General features: G+C 50.1%; 1 protein-coding gene across 1 annotated transcript; it reads right to left on the bottom strand.

The window, feature by feature from the left end:
• Positions 1-12,993: 12,993 nt before the first annotated feature.
• Positions 12,994-16,582, bottom strand: LOC100440330 (zinc-alpha-2-glycoprotein). The gene is made up of 2 exons (XM_002817800.6): positions 16,269-16,582; positions 12,994-14,347 (listed from the first exon to the last, which is right to left on the bottom strand). Exons 1-2 carry the CDS (start codon positions 16,342-16,344, stop codon positions 14,076-14,078), a joined length of 348 nt encoding a protein of 115 aa, XP_002817846.3. The 5' UTR covers positions 16,345-16,582; the 3' UTR covers positions 12,994-14,075.
• Between the last annotated feature and the right edge of the window lie 5,332 nt (positions 16,583-21,914).

Below are 21,914 nucleotides of genomic sequence, written 5' to 3' on the forward strand. Positions count from 1 at the left end.
CTATGATTTCAACTCCTCCACCCAACCAGTCAGCAGGCCCCCTACTGTAGCCCCTGCCCACCAAACTATCTTGGAAAAATCCCTAATCTCCAAGCCATTGGCAAGATTGATTTGAGTAATATCTCCACCTCCCGTGTGGCACAGCTGGCTTCACATCAATGAAACTCTTTAATGCCATGGTCTTGAGTAGACTTTGTTTGTGTGGCGGTCAAGAAGGACCCCTCGGGCCATTACAAATATGGGGACATTGTGGAGAACCATTTTAGGGACCCCATCCCATTGAGTGCCATGAATACAGAAAAAAATCCACGATCCCATTTACATGTTTTAGAAGTGAGAGAAACTCCAAATAAGATATGGCCAAGTTGTGCAACAGAATTTAGAATTTATTCAATATTACAGTGTTTGTATCACAGAGAACATCTTTGTCGTTTATATAGGCAATTTTCTCTGGGGCTTCCATGCTATTGAACACTAACATTTATTTTGGAGAGAATCCCTGGGGATGGGGGAGGCATTGTCAACATTCCAATGCAGCATCAGCTAATTCAGATGCAACAAAGACTCTATCAATGCAGAAACGTGCAAAGAGCTTTCGGGAAAGTACAGCTCATTCAACATCGGAGAATTCACAATGGAGGAAAATCATATGTGCGTAATGGATGTAAAAATGCTTTGAGATGGTGCCCAGAGCTAATCAGACATCTGGGATTTTGTAGCAGGGAGGGGCCTTGTGAGTATAATGGATGAGGAAGAACCTTCAATCAGAGTTCCATACTTAGACAATATCAGCTAATTTGGTTGGGACTTAAAATGGTCATACGTAATGAAGACGGAAAACTCGGGGAAGCGTGGAGAATACGGAATGTGAGATCATCCACACTGGAGACAAGCCTCGGGAGTATAATTAGTGTGGAAAATCACTTGGGGACAAGCTTAGCTTTTTCATCATTGGAGAATTCACACAAAAAAAGGAATGAGCTTGGACAGATCGTGGGAGAACTTTCAGGCACTAATCAGGCCAATTCATCCCCAAGAAAAACCTTGATGACGAAGAAGGGGAAAGAGTCTTCCAGTTTTTTTCCTTATTGGATTTCAGAGAATCCTCAGTGATATATAGAGAAACTTGCTGGGGGAATTCAGGGTTTATTAACATTCACATTAAAGCATTAATCCCATTAAAGTAGGGGTTTAAACTTTTTTGCTTCTTTCATCCCAATCAAAGCTTTCATTCCTTACGTCTCTATTGAGTGAATGAAGCAACAGGCAAACAAACATCAATGGTGCACTGGCTTTCCCCTTCAAAACATCATACAAGCCGGGTGTGGTGGCTCATGCCTGTAATCCCAGCACTTTGGGAGGCTGAAGCGGGCGGATCACGAGGTCAGGAGTTCGAGACCAGCCTGGCCAACATAGTGAAACCCCATCTCTACTAAAAATACAAAAATTAGCCAGGAATGGTGGCACATGCCTGTAGTCCCAGCTACTAAGGAGGCTGAGGCAGGAGAATCTCTTGAACCTGGGAGGCGGAGGTTGTGGTGAACTGAGATCGTGCCTCTGCACTCCAGCCTGGGCAACAGAGCGAGACTCCATCTCAAAAAAAAAAAACCAACCAAAAAATCATACAATATGTGGGGTGCAGAAGGACAGCATTGAGAGGTGCTGGGTTTGGTGCCAGAATCTGGCAGTTGCAAATTCTAATATCATCGCAACACACTCCTGGGTGGGCCCCATATAGCTGATAAACTTCCAGGGGCCACATCTCTACAAATGCTGAAGATTATTTGGAGATGGGAAAATGGGGCTGGGGGTGCTTTTTCTCCAGGTTTGAGTAAAATGAAGTAATGTGTATTTCTTTCTTTCTTTTTTTTTTTTTTTTTGAGACGGAGTCTCGCTCTGTCGCCCAGGCTGGAGTGCAGTGGCGCAATCTCAGCTCACTGCAAGCTCCGCCTCCCAGGTTCACACCATTCTCCTGCCTCAGCCTCCTGAGTAGCTGGGACTAAAGGCGCCCGTCACCACGCCCGGCTAATTTTTTGTATTTTTAGTAGAGATGGGGTTTCACTGTGTTAGCCAGGATGGTCTCGATCTCCTGACCTCGTGATCCACCCGCCTCTGCCTCCCGAAGTGCTGGGATTACAGGCATGAGCTACCACGCCCAGCCAGTAATGTGTATTTCGAAGATACATTAGGAGGATGCCAGTTTCTCTTTGTTTTATATTTTCAAAAACAGAGATTTAAAGAGGACAGACTAGAGCTCTTGCATTCAGCTTCTCATTTCATAAGGGAAGAATCAGGCATATGTCTTGTGTTGAAGCAGCACACACACACACACACACACACACACACACACACACACACACACCATGTTGTTTAGCGAAAGTTGGACCAGAAGAAAACTTTCTCTGGTCCTCATCAACTGATTGCTTCTCTCCTACCAGCCTCGTTCCTTGTCCTTGGACCAGCATTCTAAGTCTTCCAAAATACATCCTTGCCTCTCCCTACAGTAACTCTCCCATTGAGTTCTTAATAGAGGTGAGTCAGGTTTTGTAGATTTCTGCCTCCTCGCTCTGCTTAGAGAAGCCAGAAAGAGGCCAGGTACAGTGGCTGATGCCTGAAATCCCAGCATTTTGGGAGGCTGAGGTGGGTGGATCACGAGGTTAGGAGTTCAAGACCAGCCTGACCAACATGGTGAAACCTCGTCTCTACTAAAAATACAAAAACTAGCTGGGTGTGGTGGTGCATGCCTGTAATCCCAGCTGCTCAGGAGACTGAGGCAGGAGAATCACTTGAACCCGGGAGGCAGAGGTTGCAGTAAGCCAAGATCATGCCACTGTACTCCAGCCTAGGCGACAGAGTGAGACAAAAAAAAAAAAAAAAAGAAAAAAGAAAATGTCTGGAACTTTCCCAGATATCTCTTTCTTTCCTTATCTGTGTACCCTAGGCCTTGGGGTTAGGACTCAGAGCTGGGATTCCTCTGTAGGCTAGGACCAATCCTGATTCTTATTCCTTCCATATAAGCAATAATTCAATTTCTAATGTCTAAACTTAGCTTGATTTTCCATTGGCAGTTATAGCAAGAGCCACGGGTTTCTGAGAAGGGGTGAGGAATGCTTTAGGCTGCAAGTAGCAGAAATCTGCCTAGAAAACAAAGACACGTGACTTACAGATCAATGAGACTGGAAGTGGGGGTTCCAGGATAGGTATGGCGGCTCAACACTGTCATAGAGGACATAGGCTCTGCCATCCTTAGTGTTTGAGCTTTTCCCCTTGGTCTTGTTGCCTCATGGTCTCAAGATGGTCCAGATCCCAGCCATCTCCCCATACTTTTGTTGTTGTTGTTGTTGAGACAAAGTCTCACTCTATTGCCCAGGCTGGAGTGTAGTGGCATGATCTCAGCTCACTGCAACCTCTGCCGCCCGGGGTTCAAGTGATTCTCCTGCCTCATCCTCCCAAGTAGCTGGGATTACAGGCGCCTGCCACTGCACCCAGCTAATTTTTGTTGTTTTTTTGTTTGTTTTTGTTTTTTGGAGACAGACTGTTACTCTGTCACTCAGGCTAGAGTGCAGTGGTGCCATCCCGGCTCACTGCAACCTCCACCCCCCAGGTTCAAGTGATTCTCCAGCCTCATCCTCCTGAGTAGCTGGGATTACAGTCATGTGCCACCATGCCCAGCTAATTTTGTATATTTAGTAGAGATGGGGTTTCACCATGTTAGCCAGGCTGATCTCGAACTCCCGGCCTCAGGTGATCTACCCACCTCAGCCTCCCAAAGTGCTGGGATTACAGGCGTGAGCCACCACGCCTGGCAAATGGGACAGCGTGCTGCATGGGCCGGGAATCCCCATATGTTTTACCAGCATGGCTAAGTCATCTGCCCACTTTTAAGCCAACTGACAGCAAAGGGAACGAGCAGCAAACTGGCAGCAGTGACACCCACAGGCAGGAGGTAGCCCTGGGTTGGCTTCTCTCAGCCTTTTGTGGAGTCCCAGCTCTGTTGTCACCCTCTCCTCCTTTATCCTCTTGCCAAAGCCAAGCTCATTTTCCCTCCACAATGAGGGGATTTTCTCCATGGCATAGCTGATTTTGGTTTTGCTTCAACAGCCAAGTTTCTTCTCCAGTGTAATTTTGGCCAGCACACTGGTCTGACCGGGCCCTACTTGCCCTCAGGACATCTTGTGGCTTACTGATTCTACTGTCTGCTTTTTCCGCTCCAATTTCCAAAAGGGGCCATCTGACCGGCCTAGCTGCCTTTCCCTACATTTTTGAGCCAGATGACTTCAAAAATCGTTAGTCAGCCTATATGGGATCCTGGTCCAGTGAACTGTACATTTGGGGGCTTGTGGGGGGTGGAAGAGAGGCAGGTTCACATGGTGTGACACAGCTGCCTGGGCAGCGGTTTCCATGGAGGGGCCAGGAGTAGCACAGGTGATGGCGCAATGGCCTAGAGCATCCATAGAGGGTTGCCATAGAGGTGATGGCGCAATGGCCTACAGCATCCATACAGGGTTGCCATAGAGGTGATGGCGCAATGGCCTAGAGCATCCATACAGGGTTGCCATAGAGGTGATGGCGCAATGGCCTAGAGCATCCATACAGGGTTGCCATAGAGGTGATGGCGCAATGGCCTAGAGCATCCATACAGGGTTGCCATAGAGGTAATGGTGCAATGGCCTAGAGCATCCATAGAGAGTTGCCATAGAGGAAATGGCGCAATGGCGTAGAGCATCCATAGAGGGTTCTCAGAGCCCAACAACTGTACTAGATGATGAGGCTGCTCTGTCGGGAAGAGAGACAAAGTGGAAGAACATGAGGCACCAGTCACGTGACTGCAAAAGCCACTTTGGACATTTCAGCCCCAATAGCTGCTGCGAGAAGAGGAGGCCTCAGACATAGTGGAGCAGAAATAAACCAGAATACAAGACTCACGGAACTGAGGGCATCATCACACATTCTTGAGTCCCAACGGCCTCAAGGTTTCCATGGCTCAAGAATGTCCCCCAATTCCCACAGCAGAAATTCCAGTGTCTGTGGGTAGAAAGTTTGAGTTCCCTCACAAACATGGCTTTAATAGGGATTGGAAGTGTTTCTTGCCTACTAGACTTAGGATCTTGGGAAACTTTTTGGCTTTGACAAGCTGAAGAAGGGACTGTGGAGGCAGGACTATTTTTTTCTTATTCTTTTTCCTTTCTTCCTTTCTTTCTTTCTTTCTTTTTTTTTTTGAGATGGAGTCTCGCTCTGTCACCCAGGCTGGAGTGCAGTGGCACGATCTTAGCTTACTGCAACCTCCATCTCCCAGGTTCAAGCGATTCCAGGCAGGACTATTTCAAGATGGCCATGTAACAGACAGAAAACGGGCTGGTTCTTCCAGCAAATGGAATTTTAAAATTCCTCAATGGGGCTGGGCACGGTGGCTCACACCTGTAATCCCAGCACTTTGGGAGGCCAAGGCAGGCAAATCATGAGGTCAGGAGATCGAGACCATCCTGGCTAACACGGTGAAACCCCATCTCTACCAAACATACAAAAAATTAGCTGGGCATAGTGGTACGCACCTGTAGTCCCAGCTACTTGGGAGGCTGAGGCAGGAGGAGAATCACTTGAACCCGGGAGGTGGAGGCTGTAGTGAGCTGAGTTCATGCTACTGCACTCCAGCCTGGGCAACAATCAAGACTCCGTCTCAAAAAAAAAAAAAAAAAAAAATTAGCCAGGTGTGGTGGTGTGTGCCTGGCCTGTAGTCCCAGCTACTCAGAAAGCTGAGATGGGAGGATCACTTGAGCCCAGGAGGTCAAGGCTGCAGTGAGTTATAATTGTGCCACTGCATTCCAGCCTGGGCAACAGAGCAAGACCCCATCTCTTAAAAAAAAAAAAAAGTTACCACTTTGGGGAAATTGCAGACTCTAAGCCTAAACTCTACTGGCCTGATACACATGGCAAAACATTTGGTCAGGATTCTGGGAGAATATCAAAGAATTCACAGGGCGGAGGAAAGCTTTGAATATTATGAATGAGGGAAAATTTCCATTCATCTCATAATTCATACTAGAGAGACTCCCAATGAATGGCACCAGTGGAGGAAAATCCTCAGACGGAGGCAAGCAGTTATCGGAGATGCGAAAATCACAGGGGAGGACGTGGCACAGAAGAGCATGGAACCCACGTCACAGCTTGCGCCCGAGAACATCACACGGGAGAGAACCTGCGTCCTCAATGAACGGCGTTCGAAAAAAGCACAACCGCACCAAGCATCAGATAAGCCATTCTGAGCTCAGTCTTTGGAATGTAATGAATTGGGGGTGGTGATCATTTGAGAAGAAATCAGCCCTTATTCATCAGCTGATGATTCCAACTGGAGAGAGGGCGGGTGCTCGTCATGGATGACGAAGCTCTGGGGGTGCTCCAATCACATATAACACAAGAAGCTGCAGAGGGGGCCCGAGGAGGGCTATCAGGGGGGCCACAGGGTACACGTGACATAAAATGTTTACAAGAAGAAAACATGATGAAAGGGGCAAATTTAGAAAGTGATTTCGGGCCGGGCACTGTGGCTCGCACCTGTAATCCTAGCACTTTGGGAGGCTGAGGTGGGGTGGGGAAGGGGAATCACTTGAGGCCAGGAGTTCAAGACAAGCCTGGGCAACATAGCAAGACCCCATCTCTATCAAAAATCAAACATAAATCAATAAAACATTTTAAAAAGCTTTTCTTTTTTGGAACTTGTCCTGTTAGCACCAGCAATAGCTGTGGGAATGCAGACACCCTTTGGGGGAGTTTGCTCAGATGACACAGTCGTGCACGTGTGATCCTTGGGGCAACTCACAGGGGTGCCCTAATGCCATGCACAAGAATCCAGGCCCAGGCCAGGCGCGGTGGCTCACGCCTGTAATCCAGCACTTTGGGAGGCCGAGGCGGGCGGATCACCTGAGGCCAGCCAGGTGTTCCAGACCAGCCTGGCCAACATGGTGAAACCCCGTCTCTACTAAAAATACAAAATTAGCCATGCGTGATGGTGTGTGCCTGTAGTCCCAGATACTTGGGAGGCTGAAGCAGGAGAATCACTTGAAGCCAGGAGGCAGAGGCGGAGGTTGCAGTGAGCCAAGATCACACCACTGCACTCCAGCCTGGGTGACAGAGTGAGAATCTGTCTCAAAAAAAAAAAAATAAATAAAGAGGCTGGTGGCTACTGGGGAACATGCCCCATGGGAAACTGCAGTGGCTGCTTCGTTCATTCTTTCATTCTTTTCATATCCTTGGAGCATCTGTTCTGTGCCTGGCACTACTCTTTGTGGGGGCATAGAGGACAGGGCAACCTTGGGGAGGACAGAGATGGGTAAGGGAAGTAGTGGCTGCTACTTGAAATTACAGGGGTGTGTGTGTCCCAAGGTTCCAGAGGAGAGGGAGCTTAGGTAGGGGCTCTGGGAAAGAGGGAGGAAGACCCTGATCTAATGACTGCCTACCATATGTCAGGCTGGCAGGTGATGTCTCACAGCAACCCTGCAAGCTTGATCCTGTTTTCCTCACTTTGCAAATGGAGAAAATAAGGCACTGGTAAGTGGTAGAGCAGGTACTGAGGCTGGGTCGGCCTCACTCCAAATCCCATTTCTCTTATTTATTTATTTATTTATTTTTACTTTTTATTTTTTTCTGAGATGGAGTCTTGCTCTGTCACCCAGGCTGGAGTGCAGTGGCGTGATCTTGGCTCACTGCAACCTCCGCCTCCTGGGTTCAAGTGATTCTCCTCCCTCGGCCTCCCAAGTAGCTGGGATTACAGGTGCGTGCCACCAAGCCTGGCTAATTTTTGTATTTTTAGTAGAGACTGGGTTTCACCATATTGGCCAGGCTGGTCTCGAACTCCTGATCCTCATGATCCACCCGCCTCGGCCTCCCAAAGTGCTGGGATTACAGGCATGAGCCACTGAGTCCGGCCTCTTTTTTTTTTTTAATTTTTTAGAGACAAGGTCTCACTCTGTCACCCAGGCTGGAGTACACTGGCATGATCATGGTTCACTGCAGCCTCAACCTTCTGAGCTTAAGCTATCCTCCTGCCTCAGCTTCCCAAGCAGCTGGGATTACAGGCATGCACCACCACACCTGGCTAATCTTTGTTTTTTGTAGAGATGGGGGTCTTACTATTTTTCCCAGGCTGGCCTCAAACTCCTGGCCTCAAGCAATCCTCCTGCCTCAGTCTCCCAAAGTGTTGGGATTACAGGCGTAAGCCACCGCGCCTGGCCCAAATCCCATTTCTTTCTACCATCACAAGGGACAGAACTGGTCCTTCAGCAGCACTGTTCCTTGGGATGTGTCTGCAGAGGCTAGGGAGACAATGAGAGGCATCCAGTGAACAGGGAGGAAAGGGGGTGGAAGGAAATGTACTGGCTTTTGCAGACCCTCCTCAGGGAACAGCGAAAAACACACTCATTCATTCCTTCATTCACACATTTAGTCAGTTTTCTGCAGCGACAGGATCTCGTTCTGTCAGCCTGGCTGGAGTGCAGTGGCACAATCATAGCTCACTGCACCCTTGAGCTCCTGGGTTCAAGCGACTGTCCCACCTAGGCCTCCTGAGTAGCTGGGACTACAGGCCATGCCACCACACTTGGCTAAGTTTTTAAGATTTTGAAGAGATGGGGTCTCACTGTGTTGCCCAGGCTAGTCTCAAACTTCTGGCCTCAAGCAATCCTCCCACCTTGGCCTCCCAAAGTGCTGAGATCACAGGTGTGAGCCACTGTACCTGGCCATATTTAGTAAAATCCTTACTGAGCCCTATGGGGTGCCAAGCACAGTGTTAAGGTGCTGGGGATTTGCGTGCGTGAGGCTGACACGTGCTTACCCTCATGGGGCTTCCATCTGAGAAGGCAGGCAGGCAGTCCAGCACGCTAAGTGGTGTGACAGGGGCTCACTGGGCACCATGGAAGCTCAGAGAATGACATAACACAGACTCGCAGGGTGGAGGGAGACTTCTGGGAAGAGATAACTGCTTATGAAGTGCTGGGAAGGCCAGGCAGGGTGGCTCACGCCTGTAATCCCAGCACTTTGGGAGGCTGAGGAGGGCAGATCATGAGGTCGAGATCAAGACCATCCTGGCCAACATGGTGAAACCCTGTCTCCACTAAAAATACAAAAATTAGCTGGGTGTGATGGTGCACACCTGTAGTACCAGCTACTCGGGAGGCTGAGGCAGTATAATCGCTTGAACCTGGGAGGCGGAGGTTGCAGTGAGCCGAGATCGTGCCACTCTGCCCTCTAGCCTGGGCCACAGAGCAAGACTCCGTTTTTTTTTTTTTAAAAAAAAAAGAAAAAAAGAAAGAGAAAGAAAGAGAGAGAAAGAAAATGAATGCTGGGAAGAGCCTTCTGGAAAGGTGCATGCAGGAGGGTCTGCTGGTGGCAGAGCTGAGTGATCGCAATCACAGCTGACATGAGCCCAGTGCTGTCTGGTAACAGTATGTGGGTGTGGGTGTCAGGGAAAAAGGCCGGAAGTGAGACCAGGGCATCCGGGGCCCAACAGGCCTTATAAGGAGTTCAGACTGGGTCCTAGGCAATGATGGGAAACCGGTGAAGGGTGTGAAGCTGGGGTTGATGACCTGTGAAGCCCGAGGCTGCAACACAACTGGAGAGCTGTCCAAAGGTTCGCCAAATTCTGGCCGGGCGCAGCGGCTCACGCCTGTAATCCCAGCACTTTGGGAGGCGGAGGCTGGCGTATCATCTGAGGTCAGGAGTTCTTGACCAGCCTGGCCAACATGGTGAAACCTCATCTGTACTAAAAATACAAAAATTAGTCGGGCATGGTAGCACATGCCTGTAGTTCCAGCTACTCGGGAAGCTGAGGCAGAAGAATCGCTTCAACCCAAGAGGCAGAGGTTGCAGTGAGCTGAGATCGCACCACTGCACTGCACTCCAGCCTGGTGACAGGGTGAGACTGTCTCAAAAACAAACAAACAAACAAACAAACAAACAAAAAACAATTAGCCACACATGGTGGTGAGTGCCTGTAATCCCAGCTATTCGGCTGAGGCATGAGAATCGCTTGAACCCAGGAGGCGGAGGTTACAGTGAGGCGACATTGCACCATTGCACTCCAGCCTGGGCAATAGAGCAAGACTCCGTCTCAAAAACAAAAACAAAAACAAAAAAAACAAAAGAAAAAGCAGTATGCAGGAAGGTCTGCGGGTGGCAGAGGTGAGTGATCGCAATCACAGCTGACATAAGCCCACTGCTGTCCAAAAACAGAGTCTGTGGGGTGGCAAGCGGCAGGGAAGGAGACCGGAAGCTGGACCAGGGCATCCTGGGCCCGACAGGCCTTATGGGTCCTGGGCAATGATGGGATATTGGTGAAGGGTGTGAGGCTGGGGGCGTGCCCTGCGAAGCCCGAGGCTGCAACACGAGGGCAGAGCTGTCCAAAGATTTGCCAAATTTGGGCAGAACGGTGCAACAGTGAGCATGTGAGTTCTGTCTTTTTTCCCTCATGAACCAAGGTTTCCAAGAGGCGCACTGAGCAGTGAGCAGTAAAGCTAGGAGTGACTAAGGGTGATCTGAGTGGGAACTGCCAGCACCAGGTACCAGGGCTGCGGTTTCCAGCTTTGGGGCCGACGTTCCTGAGCACATATCCCCCTCTTGTGGTCGAGAGAGATATTGCCGCTGAAGAGACCGTCTGCGGACCTCCTCCAGGCTCTCAACGTGAAAACCTCAAGTTATAGGCCAGGGGCCGCATCTATTTTGTGGACCCCACGAGATTTGCCGCTTCTTTTTAAGAAAAAGCTGATTGCCGGGCGCGGTGGCTCACGCCTGTAATCCCAGCACTTTGGGAGGCCGAGGCGGGCGGATCACAAGGTCAGGAGATCGAGACCATCCTGGCTAACACGGTGAAACCCCGTCTCTACTAAAAATACAAAAAATTAGCCAGGCGTGGTGACGGGCGCCTGTAGTCCCAGCTACTCGGGAGGCTGAAGCAGGAGAATGGCGTGAACCCGGGAGGCGGAGCTTGCAGTGAGCCGAAATGGCACCACTGCACTCCAGCCTGGGCGACAGAGCGAGACTCCGTCTCAAAATAAATAAATAAAATAAAAAATAAAATAAAGAAAAAAAAGAAAAGAGGCTGGGCGCGGTGGCTCACACCTGTAATCTCAGCACCTTGGGAGGCCGAGGCGGGTGGATCACGAGGTCAGGAGTTTGAGACCAGCCTGAAAAACATGGTGAAATCCCATCTCTCTACTAAAAATACAAAAATTAGTCAGGCTTGGTGGCACATGCCTATAATCCCAGCTACTTGGGAGGCTAAGGCAGAAGAATTGCTTGAACCCGGGAGGCAGAGATTGCAGTGAGACAAGATCGCGCCATTGCTCTCTAGCCTGGGCAACAGAGCGAGACTCTGCTCAAAAAAAAAAAAAAAAAAAAAAAATGCCTGGGTGCGGTGGCTCAGGCCTGTAATCCCAGCACTTTGGGAGGTCGAGGCAGGCGGATCACCTGAGGTCAGGAGTTCGAGACCAGCCTGACCAACATGGAGAAACCCCGTCTCTACTAAAAATACAAAATTAGCCGGGCCTGGTGGCACATGCCTGTAATCCCAGCTACTCGGGAGGCTGAGGCAGGAGAATCACTTGAACCCAGGAGGCAGAGGTTGCGGTGAGCCGATTGTCCCATTGCACTTCAGCCTGGGCAACAAGAGTGAAACTCCACCCCCCACCACCCCCACCCCCCAAAAAAAAGAAAGAAAGAAAGAAAAGAGACCAGGCATGGTGGCTCATGCTTGTAGTCTCAGCACTTTGGGAGGCCGAGTGGGGAAGATGTCATGAGGCCAGGAGTTTGAGACCAGCATGGACAACATAGCCAGATCCATGTCTCAAAAGAAAAAAAGAAAGAAAGAAAAAGAAAAGAAAATGAAAAAAGAGCAGAAGTGACAGACAAGTTGCCCGAGAGGGGACTAAGGTTGAGGCAGGTCCTGGTGAGGAGCCGCTGCCTGCCCAGCTCCCGCACTCTTCCAAACCTGGTGGTGACAACACCACGCCAGGCTTCCCGAAGGACACCCTCCCCGTGCGCCTCTCCAGACACATCCTTCATGTCCCTTCAGCTCACACATATGTGGCCTCTCTTGGCCATGACGTTGGCAGTCCCTGCCCCTAGGCCTTTTTCTCACGTGCTCCCCTTCCCCTCAAAGTCAAAGCCCTCTGACCTGGTCACACTGGTGGGCCTGACCTCCGGTTCTGGGCGATCTAGAGTTCTATTTTTTTTTTTTTTTTCGTGAGACAGTCTTGCTCTGTTGCCCAGGCTGGTGCAACCTCCGCCTCCCGGGTTCAAGTGATTCTCCTGCCTCAACCTCCCGAGTAGCTGGGATTACAGGCATGTGCCACCATGCTCCGCTCATTTTTGTATTTTTAGTGAAGACGGGGTTTCACCATGTTGGCCAGGCTGGTCTCGAACTCCTGACCTCAGGTGATCCGAGGTCACTTGGCCTTCCAAAGTGCTGGGATTACAAGCAACAGCCACCATGCCCGACCTGATCACTTCTTTCTTCCTTTCTGGTGTTTGATATCTTTATCCCAAATCTCTAAATTCCCAACCTTCTTGCCCATTAGCCACAGCTCTCAGAAATGGACCTCATAGGGCAGGGGACGCAGCCTCTTTGCTCTGATGATAAAAGCAGGTGTTTACTCAGCACTGGCTGGTGCTGTTGGCATAGACACTGACAGCTCTCAAGCTGTCTGGGCTCACGTCCCAGGTTTCTCCCCACCCCCACCTGGTGTGTTGCGTGAACTGGAGCCAGTCACCTCCCTGGGCCTCTATTTCCTCAGCTCTGAAACAGCAATGCCAACAGCACGGTTTCAGGGGACTATTCTGGAGCATTATATATGCTCATAGATGGGCCTGGCACAAAGTAAGTGCTCAGTAAATGTCAGCTACTCTTATTTCCTAATACCCTGTGTTCATCTCTTCATCCTCCTTCCTTGTAATTATCCACTTTGCCATTTCTATTCCTGTCCATCAAAGCTTCTCCCAGTGCCTTTCCTGATCACCTGTGCCCCCTCCTCTCCAATTGCTGACACACAGCCCGGGCCATTTTCCTTACCAAGACCTCCCATCCCTCATCCTTCAAACGTCTGCTTATCTCTTGCCTCCTTTTGGAAACCTTCAGATCCCATGTAGCAGCTTGGGCAGTTTTGTACTTAGAAACCCATCTTTTGACACCCACTCCATGATAATTTAACACCAGCAGTTCACCAGACCTGGGGTTGGCTGCCTTGGGGCCGGCAGTGTGGTTTAGGAGAAAGAGTGCTGGGCCGGGGGCACAGGGACCGTCTCTGCCCGGGCTCTGCCACCAGCTCCTCTGACCACAGTGCAGGTGGCCCTTCCTGGGTCTGCATCTTATGGTGAGGAGGAACTTTAGGGCTGCAGGGAACTCTAACAGCCCGTGGTTTTGAATCCAGCACTTCCTGAGCCCCCAGCATGGGCTATGGTGTGTGGCAGGTGCTTTTCTCTGTTGATTCCACAAATTTCAATTGAGCCAATATTGGCTGCACCCTGTCCTACACGATGGAGCTGAAAGGGAGATGAAGACAGACTGTGACATCCTTCATAGAACAGACATAGTTAAATATTACAAACTTGTTTGGAGGTAGGTCTCAGTGCTCCAATGTTTGCAGATTTCGGCCAGATATTTTGGGAACGTTTCACTGTCAACAGGTAGGACTGGCAGAGCCACCAGGTGAGCCCAGGTCTGAGTGACTTTGAGAGTGGCTCACTCTCCAGGCACCCTCCCTGGACAGGGGTGAGTCTGATGCCTTCTCACCGGGGAATCAGCCTCCGATGGGTGGGTGTGGAGGTGAGAGGTCAGAGGTGCCTGGATAGGAAGTGACTCTGCCATCACTTCCTGTGTGAGCTGAGGCCTGGGATGAGGATGGGGCAATCGATGGGGAAGGGGATGGCACTGTGCTGTGGGGTGGGTGGGATGCGGACATGTCTGTGTTTGTGCTGTGTCTCCTGTTCCTCCCCTGGGATTGGGACTATTTCCATCCTGCTGACCCCTTGCCACTCACACTTGGGGGGCTGCCTCTTGGGTTAGACCTTCCACCCCCGCGGTCTGTTGTTCACTGACCGTTACTGTCGTTGTAATACTCCATGATGTTGTTCAGGGTCTCTATAAAGATGTCCTCCCTGGCCCTCTGAACTTGGCTCTGCTTCTCCCAGTCCTCTACTCCTTCCACGTGTCTCCATGGTCCCAGGGGCTCAGCCTTCCTGTCTTCACTGTTGTAGTGGAAGAAGGCACGGTCATTGAGGAAGACAGTGCCCTGCAGCAGCCTGTGGGTGCCTTTGCCAGGCCTGGACAGCCCAGTGTAGAGATAGGTCAGAGAGTAATGACCTGCAGAAGAAAAGACTCTGAGGGCTAGGGTCCATGCAAGGGTGTCCCACTGTGGGGCTGCAGAGGGCCAGGAGGGGGGCCTGGCCACTGGCCTCTTCCTCCCCAGCTCTCTCCTCTGCCATCAGCTTCACACCATTGGAGCCTCACTCAAGGAAACAGGTTCTACTTTCATGCTGGGGATGATATTTCAGAGACCATTGTGTATCTTCACTACAGAGTTTAATCTGCTCGGCACAGCAGATTTCTCAGCCTCCTTATAGATAGATTGGAACCATGTGAGAGTTTTGTCAAACAAGAATGTGGGTGGAAGTGACTGATGTCTTTCTTCTGGTCCAAGGCCCTACCACCTGGCTTGCCCCTACGGTCTCTTTTCCTTTTCGTTGACTATGGAAGCCACAGAAGAGTCCCAAGATGCAAACAGCCCAGATCCCTGAGTCACCCTGTGGAGGAGAGGAACCTTGCCAATCTGCATTGAACTTGACATGAGAAATAAACATTTCTAGTCTAACCAGACAAATACATATAGTTAGAAAGTGTAGGAAGGTGGATTTACTAGAAAACTCAAGAAGTGACCCAGAATGGATCAGCATAGGGTAAGGCTAGGATACCTCTCAGAATTCCTGGCATTGTACCTTGCAGTTGGTACAAGACGGAAGCTGAGAGAGTGGGACATTTCCACAATTAGTTCCATAGTTAATTTAGAATATAATTTACACTAGTGTTAGTAATGTTGGAGGTCATATGGCAGATTTCTTATTTAAGTACTGAAGCCATTCTTGCTCATGAGTTTCTGAATGTGATTAGCTTTTAAATCAGTAGGAGCTTGAGTAAAACAGATTACCCTCTACAGTGTGGGTGAGCCTCATCTAATCAGTGGAAGGCATCAAGAGAAAAGGCTGAGGTCCCCCAGAGAAGAAAGAATTCTGCCTCCAGACTACCCTTGGACTCAGGACCACAACACCAACTCTCTCCTGGGTCTCCAGCCTGCCGGCTTGCTTTGCTGATTTAGGACTTTTAGCCCTCAGAATTGTGTGAGCCACAAGAAATATTAAATAAAACTCCTCCCTTTCTCTCTTTTGTATACATACACGTATATATTTAGTGTATATACACAGTGTATATTCATATATACATATATTCGTGTGTATATAATGTATATTAGTTTTGTTTCTCTGGAGAACCCTGAATAATTAAGATTTTGGTGCAGAATGGGATTAAATTATAAATGTGATTATTATAAAACTAACATGAAACACCTATTCTGACAACTTGTAAATGTCATAAATTTTTAACTCACACAACTGAGAAGCCATTCGCTTCCATGTCTTTATCCTGCACATTCTCATGCCACAAACAGCCTCCTTCCCCTGTCCTAGAAGTGACTCTTGATCTCCCTAAGCTCCCACTGTCTTCTCTTCTGGCCACTCGCCTTCCAGACCCACTGCAGCTGTGTCTGAGTGTGGGGTGAGGGCACGGGTTTCCTTCTAGCACCATCCCTCCAGCCGACCTGCCTTCCCACCTTCCCTTTGGGGCTGCTCTCTCTTTCCCTCAGCAGTAGGCAGGTGTACCCAGCCATCGGAAGGAGGGAAGGAACAGGAGCAGAAGCAGCTCCAGGCATGTGGTTCCTGCTCCGTCCTGGCTGTCTACCCCAAGCAGGTCACTTGGTCTTTGGAGTCTTTGTTTTCACTGTAAACTAAGGGTTTTAGATTCAGATTCCTGAAGGGCTTATTTCGATTGAGGGCAGAGGCTCCCTGAATGCTCCTGGAAGTGTGTGAGCTGAGGGAGTTGACAGCCTTGGGCACCTGTTCCTGCCATATGCCAGGGAATCCCAGCTGCATCCAGCCCTTCTCCCAGCCACATGTCCTGTTCCTCACCTCCTTCCAGTCCTCTCCAGCACCCATCCCTTGCTTTCCCCACTCACCATCTTGGGTCTCCTGGGGGACAGCAGGACCCAGAAGCAGCAGCAGAGACAGCAGGACAGACACCATTCTTACCATTGTGTCTGCTTGGAGGGTTCTGGGCAGGAGGCACAGGAGGTGAATGTACAGGCCAATGGGAGTGCCAGGACGGACTCCTCCCCTGACAGTAAGAAAGAAATATGCACAAGCCAGGCTGGGCAGAGGTTGTGATCAGTGAGTCTACACACAGGATATGCAAATTCAGAGCTGAGATGGTTGATCTCTGGACTGAGGCTTTGTGTGTGCCTGGGGCGGAAGGATGCCAGTGTGTGGGAGGTGTGTGTGATGGGTGGCAGGTGCCTGGGATGTGTCGCCCTTCCAGTCTATTATGACAACCCCTGGGCCAGTAGGGGCATTTGCATGTTTTTGGATCACACTTCATCCCTGCCTTCCAGAAAAACTCTCAACATGTCCAGGACATGGACCTGGGTAGACCCCAGCTGGGGTGGGACCCTCACTCTTCCACACCCGATCCTGCCAGAGCTGTCTGGAGGACATTCACACTCCCATCTCTCCCTCCTTCCTTTCTGTGCCTGTGGAATCCCAGCCTTCCATGATGGAAGCAGAAACAGCCGCATCCTCCTTTTGCAGCCTCCCTGGCAATAGAACGAGCAGGTGTGCATGGTGTTTACGCTCAGCAAGCCGAAGCTACTGCCTTGGATATCGGGTCAAGTGTTAGGAAAACAAAGAGGGGAGCACAGTGGACAATGTTTTCTAGTGGGCTTGGCAGGGTCTGCAACTGCCAGCTCCCTGGGGGGGCAGTGGGGGCTGCAGTAGCTGCGGGGGCGCCTGAGTTCCAGTCCCTGGGGATGTTGTAGATCCCTTGCTGTGGCCTCTGCTGTCCCCTGCTGGTAGCTTCTGTGTATTTACTGGGCCGGTTGCTGGTGTGATTTTGACTGTTCCGCTCCTCTGGAATTCTGAGCCTGGATTCTCCATCCTTTCTGTGGATTCTGAGAGCTAACCAATAAATACGTTTATTTTCTGCTTAAGGTCAGAACTGCATTACGTTTCTAGTAACAAATGCTTCTGGCGGATGCAGAGATTGGTACAAGGATTGTTTCCAGGCAATAGTTACTCAGGGAAATGGAGGGCTGGGAAGCTGAGATTGGTTTCGGGGCCAGATTGGGGCTGAACGCAGTGAAAACACAGGGGTCTTGGGGGATCCTGGCAGGCCTGGTGTGCAGTGATAACTTCAACAGCTGGCTGAGGTATCTGTTGTGGTAGATTGGAACGAAGTGCCCATTGAAGGTGTTGACTTAAAAAAAAGTCACAAAGCCAGGTGCGGTGGCTTAAGCCTCTAATCCCAGCACTTTGGGAGGCCGAGGTGGGCAGATCACAAGGTCAGGAGTTCGAGACTAGCCTGGCCAATATGGTGAAACCTCGTCTCTACTAAAAATACAAAAATTAGCTGGGTTTCATGGCGCGTGCTTGTAATCTGAGCTACTCTGGAAGCTGAGGCAGGAGAATCGTTTGAACCCGGGAAGCGGAGGTGGCAGTGAGCCAAGATCGTGCCACTGCCCTCCAGAGTGGTGACAGAGTGAGACTCCGTCTCAAAAAAAAAAAGTCACAAAATGGGTTATTTAATTTAAAAGGAGAGCTTGGGTCAGGCTCAGTGGCTCATACCTGTAATCCTAGCGCTTTGGGAAGCCAAAGTGGGAGGATCTCTTGGGGCCAGGGATTCTAGACCAGCCTGGGCATGGCAACAAGACCCCACCCCTACCAAAAAAAAAAAAATTAGCCAGGCATGGTGATGTGTGCCTGTAGTTGCAGTTACACAGGAGGCTGAGGCAGGAGGATCACTGGAACCCACCCAGCTATGATGGTGCCACTGCATTGCAGCATGGGTGACAGAGTGAGGCTCGGTCTTTTTTTTTTTTTTTTTAAGAGGGAGTCTTGCTCTGTTGCCCAGGCTGGAATGCATTGGCACAATCTCAGCTCACTGCAACCTCTGCCTCCCAGGTTCAAGTGATTCTCCTGCTTCAGCCTCCTGAGTAGCTGGGATTACAGTTGCCTGCCACCATGCCTGGCCAATTTTTGTATTTTTAGTAGGGATGGGGTTTTGCCATGTTGGCCAAACCGGTCTCCAACTTCTGACTTCAAGGATCTGCCCGACTCGGCCTCCCAGAGTGCTGGGATTACAGGCGTGAGACACCGCGCCCGGCCGGGAGGTCTATATTTGGGCTGAGTCCTAGAGCCTATGCTTTTGAGGCAGAGCCAACACAGAGGAAGCTGGTAAGGGAGGGGATTTGTGTGGGGTTGGAGGTGGCTGCTGCAGGACAGAGCACAGCACAGCCACAGTGGCCTCACTCCGATTGGCTTCACTGGCTCTCACAGTACAGATCCCCTCAGGCAAGACCCCAAATGCAGTAAAAAGTAGATTCATCTACAGTGAGACCCAGTGAGGAAACAGCAGGTGCACACACTAGTAGAAAAATAAAGTGATGGGAATCACAGCGTTGCAGCTTCTGAGGCCAAAGACTCCAGAGATTGGGTTAAGGAGCAGTCCTGTGCTGCCCCCAGGACTGTGGTGGGAGCAGCGGCAAAGTGGCAGCTCCCGGGACTGGGGCAGGCCAGGCAGATTCCTCAATCCCTTTGTGGAGGTGAAGGCAACTCCATCTTGGATGCTGATCTGCCATGTTGACTTATTAACCCTGGTTCTGGGAAGGCCTCTAAGATTTTATTTTTTTGAGATAGAGTCTCACTCTGTCATCCCAGCTGGAGTACAGTGGCCCGAAAGCAGCTCACTGCAACCTCTGCCTCCCGGGTTCAAGCGATTCTCCTGCCTCGGCCTCCTGAGTAGCTGGGATTACAGGCGCCCGTCACTACGCTCGACTCATTTTTGTATTTTTAGTAGCGAAGGGGTTTCACCATGTTGGCCAGGCTGGTCTTGAACTCCTGGACCTCAGGTGATCCGCCTGCCTCGGCCTCCCAAAGTGCTGGGAATACAGGCATTAGCCACCGTGCCTGCCCTAGACTGCCTTTGTATGACTAACAGATTAGCCACAAGATTAGAAATTATGGTTTAGGAGTCATGCAGCTGGAGGCTACAAGATTCTGACCCTTCCTAACCCACTCCTAAAATCAGTGCTTGAAATTTTTTTTTTTTTTTTTTTTTTTTTCTTTTTGAGATAGAGTTTCACTCTTGTCACCCAGGCTGGAGTGTAATGGTGTGATCTCAGCTTACTGCAACCTCTGCCTCCCGGGTTCAAGCAATTCTCCTGCCTCAGCCTCCCAAGTAGCTGGGATTATAGGCGCCCACCACCATGCCCGGCTAATTTTTGTATTTTTAGTAGAGACAGGGTTTTGCCTCAGGTGATCTGACCGCCTCGGCCAAAGTGCTGAGATTACAGGTGTGAGCCACTGCGCCCAGCCTAGTGCTTGAGATATTTTGCAGACCCTGCGCTTGATGGATCAGCTGGCACCACCCAGATGGATAAACTGGCTCAACCATCTTGTGGCCCCACCACCCAGGAACTGACTCAGCGCAAGAGGACAGCTTCAACTCACTGGGAATTCATCTCCAACTCAACCAATCAAAACTCTTGACTCACTGGCCTTCCCTCACACACTAAATTATACTTAAAAACCCTGATCCCCGAATGCTCAGGGAGACTGATTTGAGTAATAATAAAACTCAGGTCTCCAGCACAGCTGCCTCCGTGTGGATTATCTTCCATGGCAGTTCCCCTGTCTTGATAAATCGGCTCTGTCTAGGCAGCGGACAAGGTGAACCCGTTGGGCAGTTCTACTCTTCCTTGGGCCCCTCAGCTTCCTTGGACTTTGGGGATAGGTTTGCATAGAGCTGCCACCTCGGAACATCCTTCCTCCTATTGTAACTGCCCAAGGGGTTCACCTTGCCCGCAGCCTAGACAGAGATCAAGACACGGGAAGTGCAATAGGGAAAGATAATTCACCCAGGGCCAGCTGTGCCAGAGACTGGAGATTTATTATTACTCAAATCAGTCTCCCTGAGTTGGGGATCGGACTGTTTTTTTTCTTCTTCTTCTTTTGAAACAGAGTCTCGCTCTGTTGGCCAGGCTGGAGTGCAGTGGCACGATCTCTGCTCACTGCAACCTCCACCTCCCAGGTTGAAACGATTCTCCTATCTCAGCTTCCCTAGTAGCTGGGACTACAGATGCCGACCACCACACCCAGCTAATTTTTGTATTTTTAGTAGAGAAAGGGTTTCACCACATTGGCCAGGCTGGTCTTGAACTCCTGACCTCAAATGACCCACCCACCTCAGCTTCCCAAAGTGCTGGGATTACAGGCGTGAGCTTTTACAGAGTTTTTAAGGATAATTTGGTGGGTAGGGGGCCAGTAAATGGGGAGTGCTGGCTGGTTGGCTGGGGGTTGAAATCACAGGGAGTCAGAAGCTGTTCTGACTCTGGGTGGGGGCCACAGATCTGGTTGACAAGTCCAGATGGGGCCATCTGGTTAATAGAAATGCAAAAACCTGAAAAGCCATCTCAAAAGGCCGATCTTAGGTTCACAATAGTGATGTCACCTTCAAGAGTGATTGGGGAAGGTGCAAATCTTATGACCTCCAGAATAATGGCTGGTAATACTTAGAATTCCAGCCCTTCTTATTGTAACTTGATGGCTGGTGGCCTTTCTTTCATTTTACAAGAACAATTTAGCTTTGGGGAAGGGCTATTATATTTAGTTTAAACTACAAACTAAATTCCTTCCCAAGGCTAGTTCCGCCTACACCCAGGAATGGATGAGGACAGTTTAGACGTTAGAAGAAAGATGGGGTTGGTTAGGTCTGATGTGTTTCGCTGTTACAATTTCCTTAGTTATAATTTTGCAAAGGCGGTTTCACTGTTCTCCCACCAGGGGTTGTGGAAAGGGAAGGTTGGGTATCAGAGAAGGGTCTTTCAGGCTAGAGTGAGGCCTCTATTCTTGGGGTGGGTGGTTGGAGACCAGGACAGAGGAGTGCCCCATTTAGACATGGCCTTGTGAGGGCTGGCCTCTGGCTATCCTAAGCATAACAACCCTCGCCCCCACTTATCCTCACCTGGGGGTCCTCTTTCTTCAAGGCTGGGGCGCCCGAGGAAGGACATGGATGATGACACAAAAGCAACTCTCATTTCCTACATGTCCTTGAGTTTCAGGCATGTGTACTGCTTCTCCAAAGTCCCCTGAATACAGGGACACATGACTTAGGCCTTTCTTTTCTTTTCTTTCTTTTTTTTTTTTTTTTTTGAGTCGGAGTCTCGCTCTGTCCCCCAGGCTGGAGTGCAGTGGCATGATCTCGGCTCACTGCAACCTCCGCCTCCTGGGTTCAAGCGATTCTCCTGCCTCAGCCTCCTGAATAGCTGGGATTACAGTTGCCCGCCACCACACCCAGCTAATTTTTGTATTTTTAGTAGAGATGGGGTTTCACCATCTTGGCCAGACTGGTCTTGAACTCCTGACCTTGTGATCCACCTGCCTCGGCCTCCCAAAGTGCCGGGATTACAGGCGTGAGCCACTGTGCCCAGCCAATTTAGGCCTTTAACTCTGCCATAACTCCTTTTCTTTAAAACATTGATTTTTTTTTTCTTTGATTTTTGAGACAGGGTCTTACCCTGTCACCTAGGCTGGAGTGCAGTGGCCCGGCCCGA

This window comes from Pongo abelii, chromosome 6 (genome assembly GCF_028885655.2).
Source record: "Pongo abelii isolate AG06213 chromosome 6, NHGRI_mPonAbe1-v2.0_pri, whole genome shotgun sequence".
Taxonomy (NCBI): Eukaryota; Metazoa; Chordata; class Mammalia; order Primates; family Hominidae; genus Pongo; species Pongo abelii.